The sequence below is a fragment of the Myodes glareolus genome, chromosome 13 (assembly GCF_982192425.1).
Source record: "Myodes glareolus chromosome 13, mMyoGla1.1, whole genome shotgun sequence".
NCBI lineage: Eukaryota > Metazoa > Chordata > Mammalia > Rodentia > Cricetidae > Myodes > Myodes glareolus.
The window spans coordinates 31,669,245-31,680,979 of NC_142038.1; the positions used below are offsets into that span (position 1 = coordinate 31,669,245).

Genomic DNA, 11,735 nt, shown 5'->3' on the forward strand with positions numbered 1-11,735 from the left:
CACACACTCACACACACACATGGTAAAAACAAATATATTAATATCTCTAATGGTTTTATCATCTGCAGAAAATTATTTTGAAGTCTACAAATTGTCAAAACTAATTAAAGGATGTTGAATAAAAGATCAATTTAGAGATGTGCTCAAATACATGTGAACACAATATACTCATGCACACATACACGTGCAAAAACCCCTCAGTCAATTTAGAAACCTAAGAACGTTTCTGTATATTAACAAATCAGTTGCAATAAATATCTTTACAATAGCAACACAGGTCAAGTGCCTAGAAATAAGTATAATAAAATTATCTATAAGATCTTTGTGTCGAATGATCTAAAATTTTGTTGAGCATTATCACAAATGATCTAAGCAAATGGAGAGATACATGATGTCTCTAAATATGTCTATTTATGCTGTAAAGATGTCAAATTTCCTTAAAATGAACAATGTCATTTCAACTAAATATAAAAGTCAATCCTAAGATTCACAAGACTAACTATGCTCTTCAAGTAGCTAAGTAGTCCTGCCTTAAGAGATTTTCTTTTACTATAATGTGATAAAAATTAGTAGCATAATATATGACAGACTGGTTTTTCATACTAAGTAGATGAGGAAAGGTTAATCAATAAATAATATAGAACAGTTCAGTATCTAAATAAAAAATACTGTTGATTCACATCAAGAAACAAAGATAAATTGCAGCTGTAACAAGGACCCCAACTTAAAAGGAAATGTTAAACAAACAAATTCTTGTAAGATCTTCACTATAGAAAGCAACCACCACCACAATGCAGAATTGTGGAGCTCAGTTCTAGTAAATACATCTACAAAACACACCCTGTCAGCTACAGCTCAGGCAGCGTCCTGGAAAAGGGACTGAAGACCCTAAGAGCCAGAGAACCAGGGAGTTTGCTGTGAGACTGTGTCTCCTAGGAAGGTCAGAAGCTACACCAAAAAGTGTCATTAGCAAGATCGCCTAAACATGAGCCAAATAATAACGATACCAACAGACATGCTAAGGTGGATGGGGGAAAGCCCATGGGGCCTCAATCCCATACAAAGAACTTCAGACAAATCAGGAACACTGAGAGTGGGAGAAATATTTTCCCGAGTGAAGAGTTCCCAGTGAGTTACACAATACCAAATGATCAACCCTGAAAACATACATACAAGCAACATTATACAAACTGAGGTTATCTTTAGCAATATAGATGTATATTTATGGACACATATGCATGTGATAACAATTAATGAAAAGAGGCCATGAATTTGAAAGAGCAAGGAGGGGCCTATGAGAGGGTATGGGTGGGGGGAAAGGGAAGGGAGAAATGACATAATTTCAAAAAAGAAAAAGAAAATTAAAGTCTTGGACATAACATAAAAAAATAAAATGGAATAGAATGAAAATGTTACAAGACCTGCAACTGGCAGAAAATTACTCTTCAGAGTATTTATGAACTGTCAACTAGAAGAAAAAAATAGTGATGTCATAGAAGAAATGGAGGTTAAACATGATTGACAGCCATGCCAAAATGATGCTCCTTTTGTTATTAATGAGGAAAGCTGCACCAGGATTCCATTTCCTACCTTCCCAATTGGGGAAAATGTAAAATGAAGACACTTCAAATGCCACTGAGCTGGCGGTAATGTAACCAACACAGTAAGTTGGAAAACAACTAGACATGGATGGGTGAGGTTAACGGTGCCCATGATCTATGATGAGCAAACACCTCTCCTAGGTGTGTACTCTTGTAGTGCCAAGCACAGCACACCAGGAGACATGAGCCTAGTGATACTTTCCTTGTATGATCAGTGACACTGGAGGTAACACGCCGGGATGCAGAGTGCTCATCTAAAGTGAAATCACATCATACTCTCCTCCCCTGACCCTCAGGACATCTTGTCTTACTTGGAATAGGATGCCAACCTTCATCCTCCCCTTTCTGATTCTGTCCTGTACCCCTCTCTCTCCAGGTTACTCAGGATGTCTGTCTTAGTTGAGGCTACTATTGCTGTGATGAAACACTATAGCAAAGCAGTTTGGGAAGAAAAGGGTTTATTTCATTGACACTTCTATATAACAGTTCACCATCAAAAGCAGTGAGGGAAGGAACTCGAACAGGGCAGGTACCTGGAGGCAGGAACTGATGCAGAGGCCATGGAAGAGTGCTTCTTACTGGCTTGCTCCACATAGCTTGCTCAAGCTGCTTTCTTGTAGAACCCAGAACCACCAGCCCAGGGATGGAGCTATCCGCATGGGCTAGGCCCTCCCTCATCAGTCACCAATTAAGAAAATGTTCTACAGGATTGCCTACAGTCCAATTTTCTTAATTGAAATAAAAATAAATTTAAAATAATTTATGGAGGCATTTTCTTAATGGAGGCTCCCTCATCCCAGATGACTCTAGCCTGTGTCAAGTTGATATAAAACCAGCCAACACAACTTCCCTTATCCCTGGGACCTGCTTCTTTCCACACTATTCATGGCTGGTTCTTTCCACTGGGCTCAGCATCACTTCCATTTTACTTAAATTAGTTTTCCTACTTTATTCTTCCTCTTGGTTTGGACTTGTTTCCTATTAAAAATACTGATTTTAAATTATGTATGTATACACACATGTGTCTGTGTGTTTTTTTTCCAGGTCTCCAACATTAAACATCATCTCCAAGAAGCCAGGGACTACTCTTCTCTGCCTAATGATTGTGTCCCCACCACACAGTCCGGCATACAATAGTTACTCCATAAACTTTGCCTGAATTGCGTGCTTGAATAAAAATAGAACACGGATTCTATCTGTTTCTATTTAAGGTAGCTTGTTGGTCTGAGAATAAGCTGTATCAGTCCCAGTTCATGGGAAGGAAAATAGGAAACCAAACAGTCACAGCTACAGAAATTCCCAGTATATATTTAGGATATAGACGCTATAGAAATTCTCAGTATATATTTAGGATATAGATGCTACAGAAATTCCCAGTATATACTTAGGCTATAGAAGACATGTTTTCTTATTCTTATTTTGTATCTGAAAAATCTAAGCAATGCATGCCTGCGTTCAAGTATTTTCAGTAATTTTATGCACAAAACACCAGGATCCTTCAACTAGATTAAAGGTTCTTCCATGTGAACACTATTTGGAGGTATGTTAATGTATTTTTAGGCTGTTTCCAATATACATTTAAAAGCAGCATTCATAAATGCTGAGATGGAGAACTGGTGGTAAATATTGTGTAGGCGACATAGATCTGTATCCTTCCAGACAGATGGGAACATTTGGATTTCGGTAGCCTTTTCTTTAGATAAGGGTTTTATTTTTATTTTTAAATTATGTGTGTGTGTGTATGTGTGTGTGTGTGTGGGGGGGGTTGTACATGTGACTTCAGTGCTCTTGGACACAAAAGAAGGCATCGGAGTTCCTGGAGCTGGAATTACCTGTGGTTGTGAACCACTAGCTATGGGTACTGGGCACAGCCCATTAGTCTCCTGCAAGAGCAGCAAGTGCTCTTAACTGCCCAACCATCTCCCCTTTTCTTTTTGTTCTATTTACTTATTGAAAATTGAATTTACTGCATTTACTTAAATCACACCTAGCAATGTATTTTTGTTTGCTAGTACACCGTAATTTTCCTCATTATTTTTGCAAGCCAAAGAAGAGCTTGCATGGCTGTCGAACAGGCAGACGAAGCAGACAACACATTTCAGAGTCTATTGGAACTTGGCAAAACATGAACGTATGCTGCAGGGATTTTGCATTTAGTTTTAAAGACTTCTTTCTGTGTATGAGTGTTTTGCCAACAGGGATATCTTTGGACCACATGTGTGCAGTGCCCAAGAAGGACAGAAGAGGATGCCAGAGCCCCTCGCACTGGAGTAACAGCCGCCTTGTCGGTTCTGGGATCTGAAGACAGGTCCTCTGCAAGAGCAGCCAGGGCTCTCAACTGCTGAGCCTTCCAGCCTAGAGTTTTACATTTTTAGTCACCCGTCTAGCCACTAATAATGAATGGAAAAATTAAACTAACATTAAAACTTACAGAATTATTGAGACTAAATTAATACAGAGTTGAGTTTCCATTAGTAATATGTAATTACACCGTATCAGAGCAGTGTGTTGGTATTAACACAGTCGAAAGGGGACGTGTCCCGACTGTGGTCAAAGGTTCTGTAAGTCATCGTATAGTAGAGAACTGAACCAGAGCACGTAGGACTATTTAATTCTTAGAGAGACAAAAAAGAGGACGATTGTTGGAATGTTTTAAGAATAAACTACTTAATAACATTTTAATAATAAGCCAGATTTCTGGTTTGGTTGTCTAACCCCACTTCTTGAAAAGCTTACAGCAAGTCAAGAATGGAGGAAATTGCCAGGGCCCGGTTATCTGATGTGAATATGAAAGAGGAGGTGAAAGATCATGCTTAGTGGTGGCAATAGTTGTTGCTGTTGTTTTTCTCCAATTTTTACTTGTTTGCTTGTTTGTTTTCTCTCTCTGCTCCCATCCCTTCTCTCCACATCCCCCAGTTCCAGACCGCAGGACGCCTGGCCTAAGAAGTCCCTTTCCCCTGGCTCAGTGTCCCTCCAGGAAATGCCATAGGAGCTCTCGAAGGGCCACCTGCCGGGTGGCCTGGGGTGGCCTGGGTAGCGTGCTGGATGGCCAGGACACGGTTGTACTTACCTGAGAAACACAGAGCTGGGGCTGTCAGTGGAGCTGTGCGGGGCCTCAGCGCTGGTCTTCGGGCTGCTGGGAATCTCAAACTTGAACACATTGTCGTCACTGGAGGAAGGCCTTTTCTTCCCCATGGCATCCTTCTCCAGCAGTCCTTCAAGACAGCTCAGAAACTGATCGTCAGAGCTCTCAAACGAAGTGAAAATTGTGGTATCCGGCAGGCAGCCACAGCCAGCTCCTGCCTGGTAGGAAGCTCCTACCTGACTCTGATCTAGCCCAGGCAACTTTTTTTTTTAAAAGTTAGTTAATGAGTAACGTATCAGTATGACACAGCCCGGTTCTCATCTTACTGACATTTGCTCTGAAAGAGAAACAAACGGATTTGGGGAAATCAGCTCTCGCTTTATGAATATGAACATTGCTGAGTCTGGGGATTTAGGCAGAAAACCCTATGGAAAAAATAAACGATTAAATCCAAACAGGGAGGAGCAGCGCGGGTTGCAGGTAGACATTCAAAACAGGATACCCTTGCTAGCCGCCTGAGCCTGCTGGGCAGGGTGAGGAATGTGGACGTACTGTTTCCCCATGCATACAGGAAATGATCCTCATCACTATGCCCAGGATGCTTACAGCTGTGTGAGCCTCGGTCCTCAGGACCTAAAGGCTTCTGGAAATCTGATGGACATGGCAAGGCAAAGTCAACTAGAACTCTGGCCCTCTTTTCTGCTCTGTCACAGTTGGGCCACAACCTTTAAAAAAAAAAACACACCAGCAACGACACTAAGAAGCAAGAGTTCGAGAGTCTCGTCTCTGACACTTTCTGAGTGGGCAACTCAAATGGTCCCCACCCTACAGGGCTTGGGGTCAATCTCTCTGCCTCAGAGGCTTAAGAGACAATTACACGGGAGAATGTGTCATGGTGGTTTGTAACTAAGCGTGGGTTGATATACATCGTACCCAAACCCAGGAAGTTCGGAGAGGAAGTGTCTTTGTGTGATAATATTCAGCCACTCAACGGTCATGTGATAGAAAGCATCGGTGCCCTCCCACACGTGGTTTTCCAGCAAAGAAGGTTCGCACCAAAGGAGCCTGGGCCTTTGTGATCAGCCCGTGACGCGGAGAGAAGTACAGGTTTAGAGTGTGGAAGGAGCAGAGATTTCTGGGAAATCAAACCTTCAGCCTCGGCCTCGTTATCATTCTGCTGATAACCAGGCAGGGCTGGGTTTGCTGACCGCATCACTGCCTGGAAGCAACACTCTGGATATGAGGCAAAGTATGTCTTTCAGTGGAACTTTCCTGGTACCCAGTGGGGTGACCTGTTTCTCTTTGTCTGCCTGGGATTTTTCTTCTAAGAATCAGTCGTCGCTGGGCAAACTGTGACTGGTGGCCACACCAGTGTCCTGCGCTGAGACTCTTGATGGTGTCTTGGACCCAGCTGCCCCTTGTGCTTCCTAATAAGGCATAATCTATGTCTCTCTTCTGTCCCCTTGTCTTGGTATTTCCATTGTGTGGGAAATCGCGTTGCAAAGACGCGGCATAAAATCTAAGTTATACTAAAGTGTTGCATGATACTGGCCATCGGATCTCTTAAATAAGCATCCACCAGCAAGGTAGTTTCCAACCTTGTTAGGATGAAAGACCTCTAGTTTCAATAGGGTACATGGGTAGGGGGTCTTTCAAGGAAAAGTCTGCTCAGCTCAGACTTTAGCAAGCTACTAAGTTCGGAATGTTGTTTCGCTCCTGCAGCTGCTGAGTTTAGTTGGCAACAATGTTTAACTCAGAATTAAAGGGTCAAATTCTGGTGTCCATGTAATGGGCATAGCTTTCACTAGGAAAGCTTCTCTAGTATTTGATTAACAAAATATCTATCTATTGGCAAAGCTCTCCGCTAGCCTTCAGCCTTCATGGCCCCTCTATGTGCCCTCTGTCGCTCATTCTCATAGTCTACATTTCAGTTTAAAATTCATGGCCAATAGTAAGCTGAAGATGGGTACCTGCAATGTACAGAAGAACTTTGGGTGACTGTTGAGCAGCGAGGTGTCTCTGTCAATTCTAGAGTTTTGGAAGTTGCTTACAATGCACTTCCAATTTACTTAGGTGATATTATACCCTTCTGGAGTCTTTGATGGAGCTGAAGAATATATAGTTATAGTTAGTTTTCCTTAGTTATGATAAAAGATAAAATAGATAAAAATATCGTAACTATAATGCTTGCTTGATAACTGTTTTGTTATATGTAATTTTCCTATGTTAAAGTTAAAAACCTTCCTTTTTATTGAAACAGGAAAGGGGAAATGGTGTGGGAAGTCCTTCTGTCTATGTGTTGCTTTTATTGGTTAATGAATAAAGAAACTGCTTTGGCCTGTGATAGGACAGAATAGAGCTATGTGGGGAAAACTAAACTGAATGCTGGGAGAAAGAAGGCGGAGTCAGGAGAAGCCATGTAGCTGCCACCAGGGACAGACGTGCTGGAACCTTGCCAGTAAGCCACAGCCACATGGCAATACACAGATGAATAGAAATGGGTTAATTCAAAAAGTAAGAGTTACCTAGAAATATGCATAAGCTAATAGACCAAGCAGTGACTTAATTAATACAGTTTCTGACTTATTATTTTGGGTCTGGGAAGCCAGAAATGAACAAGCGGTCTCCACCAACAGGGAATGGAGGTTCCTCTCAACTACACAGAACAGTAAACAATCACTTATCACTATGAGGCTACAGGAAACAACTTGCTTCCAAAGATACTCACTATAATGGGATCTTCCAAGTGACCCTGGTGTTCATGTAAGGATAATACCACCATGCGAGGAGAGAGTTCTCTGTTTCATTGTACCATTATATGATGAATTTAATAGAAGACCACCTCACTCATGAGCCAAAGCAAAATACATGCTGACTGTCTGAGTCAGTGCTTAGTTCATCCATTGGTTGTTGTAAATTTTTTAAAGTTAGATTCAGAAGACAATGTTCCCTGCTCTTTGACATCACTAGAAATAAAATCCCCACTCTCAATTCAGGCACAAAGCAAGAAAAAATGGCTTTCTTTGAATTTCAAAAATACTATTTTAATTTTCAGCTAACTAAAAGGAAATATTAACACTTAAAATGTAGAAAAGATCCAGAAATTGTTATTTTTAGGATAAATAATATTTAATTATAATAGATTGAATTTTGTTCTATCTACAGCATTTCTGGGATGAGACTGATAAAATTTGTTCCCCTAAATATTAGAATGTTCTTTCTTCTCATTCTTAGAGCATTAACAGTTGACCATAAAAGTTGAACACAAGACATATCATAGATACAGAAATTCTTTGTTGTTCCATTTGTTTATTACTTGTGTAAAACACAAGTACATCTTTGTTGTGTGTGTATATGTGTGAGAAGGGGGAAACAGAGAGAGAGAGAGAGAGAGAGAGAGAGAGAGAGATATTTAAGATTGCAGTTATTTGTCTCACTATATTTCATACCTCTTTAGAGTAAAATAACATATGTTTAAAACAAACAAAAAGAAATTTATGACCAAGATGATGTTTGAAGTCTTCTCAATCTCTTTGTGTAAACACCACAGAGTAAAATTTGGTTTTAAGTATTTTTTTTAATTCTTTAGTCAAGCAAGGCCCATAGTTCTAACAACTCGGCATTGTGCAATGATGGTAGGCTTGTTTACTTAAACCTGAGAGTTCTGAAGTCCATGTCTGAAGCCGTAATCCACCTTCTGATGCTTGCTCGTTTTGAGGTGGGGGGGCGTCTTTCTGCCTGTGTGAGCTTCTTTTCCTCCTCTTCCTTCCCCCCTCCCATCTTTTCTAGAAGTATGGAGTTTGGATATCAAGACATACAATCAAACTGCAAACACCAGACAACTTTAAACCAGCCCAGAGGCATGGAATGTAAAATTCTATTTATAAGTCAATGTTTCCTCTGTGATTAAGTAGAGTTAGAGAGATTTGTACTCTGTGGTTCATCTGGTGGGTTTGGATGTGTCTTGGCTAGAATAAAAGGCATTATTTTGCATGCTCTAAGCTCATGTTACTGCTATTTGGGCATGGAAGGTTTGAGTATGCAGTCTGTATGTAGACGGAATCAGAAAAATACTATGGATATCAGGGAAGATTATGATTTTTTTTAAAAAAAAAGATTTATTTTCAGTTATGTGTATGTTTCTGGGCACGTGTGGTGTATGTAAGTTTAGGTGTCCACAGAGGCCAGAACAGGGTGTTCAATACCCTGGAACTGGAGTTCCAGGCAGTTGTGAGCCACCCAATGTGAGTGCTGGGAACCAACCTTGGGTTCTCTGCAGAATCAGCCGTGTGTGCTTTTTAACCAATAGGACCATCTTCTCCAGCCCCAACGGTGGCTTTGAGTTGGCCATATTTTCACTAACGTTGAATAGAATCATACATTGTGCAATTAAAAAATGCGTTTTCTTTTTCTCAGTGCAATGGCAGCTGTGTGCTCACGCATGGCTTGCAGAAGATGCAGCCCCACAAGCAGAGCTAAGAATCTGGGGTCTCCAAACGCCCCCATTTATGGTAATGGTGCCACCGAGTAGCTTGTACTGTTCCAGGCTTACTCATTGGCTGCACTCCACATAAAATCCCTTTCAGTGTCTTCAAGAATCTTCTGTTCTATGATTTCTATCGTGAAGATTGGAGATGAGGTTCATTCATCTCTTGTCAGCCCATCTCTGCGAGGATGAAGGGGGAAGGCCAGAGAGACACTGGCCTTGACAATGTCTAATTCTATAACTCTGTAGAGGCAGCAACAATAGGAGGAGTTTTGCCCCCAGAGAGATTAGAAAACTGTTGTTAACCTTCCAACAGCAGTAAACAGTCAGAGAGCACTTGGGGCAGCCTTTTCTTTAGCTTTTTTGTTTGGTCTTTGGGATAGACAGGAAACAAATTTGAAAACCCGTTTTCCTAACCTAGTCCAACCACCAGCCTAGGCAAATATTTTCATGGTTCTCAATTATGTTTGCTTACATTTATAAATTAAATTACAGTTGTTAATTTTGGGCTGGTGAGATGGTTCTGTGGATAAGAAAGCTTGAGACCCAACCTGATGATCTGAGTTCAATCCCTGGAAACCACACGGTGGGAGCAGAGAGGCCATGCTGGCAACTTCTGACACCTGCATCCAGTATGCAGTGCACACACCTCCATTCCCCATCAGAAAATAAAGGTAAAAACTCTAAAAAAGAACTCCTCTTCTCTCTTCTCCTTCCTTCTTTCCCCCTTCATCTCCTAGTCCCCCTCTTTTTCCTCCTCCACTCAACACTGTTGCAAGGCCCACTGCTCAAAGCCCACACTTCCGGGTCATAGTTCCATACTCATTTCACAGTGGTAACGAGGCCACTCTCCTGCTGAGGTGGAACCCGCCCTTCACTAGCAGTGTCTTCTATGGGAGCCTGAGGGAAAGGAGGGGTAAACCTAGGCTCAAAGTGGTTCTCATCGCAGTCAGATCCATCACGGTTCCTGTTTGTATCAGACACAACAGCACATTTCTCAGAGCGTGATCACTGGGCCATGTGGCAGATAGAGGTATCATGTTTCTAAAGATGCTGCCTGGGACCGAAAGGGACTGACCAGTTCTCCCGTTCACAAGATAGGGATGTTTCAGATCCTACTCTTCCACGCCAATGCCTGGTGCTGCCGATCTGGTGTTTGCCCATTTGGCTGGCTCACGATGACAACAGAGAGAGCAGACCCACCAGAAACCTGCCATTTTTAAGTTTCTCAGCTGTGATGTTGCAGCCACAGAGACCTTTGAAAAGTTTAAGTGGGGCTGGAGAGGTGGCTCAGAGGTTAAGGGCACTGAGTGTTCTTCCAGAGGTCCTGAGGTCAATTCCCAGCAACATGATAGCTCACAACCAACTGTAATGAGATCTGATGCCCTCTACTGGCCTATAGGATATATGTAGGCAGAATACTGTATACATAATAAATAGATAAATCTTTAAAAAAAAAGTTTAAGTGACATGCAGGGGGGAAGGTCAGAAGGCCTATGGTTCTAGTTGACCCTATTCTCATTCCATTTTGGGGAGACCGAGGCCCTGCTGGAACACGCAGAAGCTGCTCACGCCATGGGCCTGTCCTGGTGAGCTCTTTAGAACAGTCTTGGCTGTAGCTGACTGAAATGGTCTGTAGCCCACGGAAGGGTTGCTTTTAAAATACCTAACTGATGCTATGGGCTCCTTTACTCTGTCTCCTCTCGCCAAGGTGCAGCTGCCTGCTGGCAGGGGTCAACCACCCCCATGCTGGCTTAGCTCAACTGACATGGCTTTTCTTCCTGATCAGCTCCATTGCTAGCATGCCCTGGGGCTTTCCTTTTTAACTTTAATAATTTATCCCCATCTTCCGTTTGGGTACGTCCCTTGTTCTCAAGCTTCTGTTTGTATCCATTCTTAAATTCTTTTCTAGATGAGACTAAAAACCTCACGGGGAATCCTGGGCTTCCCAGGTATCATCGGATGGTTCTCTGGAACTCTCCAGATTTCTGGGAATACTTATTGCCTGCCTTTTCATTGGCAAAACAAATGAACCTGTTCCTGCACCCCTAGATGCTCCACGATCTCCACTATCTATGTAACAGGCATGGCGTCATGTATCTGTAACTCTGCTGTGTGGGAGTGAGGGGTGAATGGAAGAGAGCAGATCCCAGGGCTTGATGGCCAGTCAGTCCAGTCACAGCTGTGGGCTTTGAGACACTGTCTCAAAAAATAAGGCGGAGAGTGACAGAATAAGATCCCCAGTGCTGACCTCGAACCTCACACACACACATGTGTACATACGCATACAGCACACACACACACGCACACACACACACACGCGCGCGCGCACGCGCCATTCATGTTTAGCATTCTGCTTTTGTGATTGACTAACACATTTCTTATAGAACAATGTTATGTTAATAAGCGGGCTTTCCAGAAAACAAAGCTCTAACGTGTAGTGTTGGCTGATTTCCATCATGTAAATTCTCCCACTGTGGCTGATCCCAACATAATGATGCCCTCATGGCTTGGTGATGGTCAGTCCTTGTGAGTCTGCAGAAGCTGACTCGCTCATTTTGAG

General features: G+C 42.2%; 1 protein-coding gene across 2 annotated transcripts in view; it reads right to left on the minus strand.

Moving 5' to 3' along the window:
- The window catches only part of Gramd2b (GRAM domain containing 2B), a 102,142-nt gene that overhangs the window by 85,260 nt on the left and 5,147 nt on the right, over positions 1 to 11,735 (minus strand). Inside the window, exon 1 of one of the 2 annotated variants that reach the window (XM_048419272.3) lies at positions 4,672 to 4,929. The exons of the other annotated variant lie outside the window; for it this stretch is intronic. Coding sequence (XP_048275229.3) covers positions 4,672 to 4,796 — 125 coding nt within the window. The 5' untranslated portion in view covers positions 4,797 to 4,929. Of the gene's footprint in view, positions 1 to 4,671; positions 4,930 to 11,735 lie in introns of those variants that run through there. 2 annotated transcript variants of the gene reach the window in all.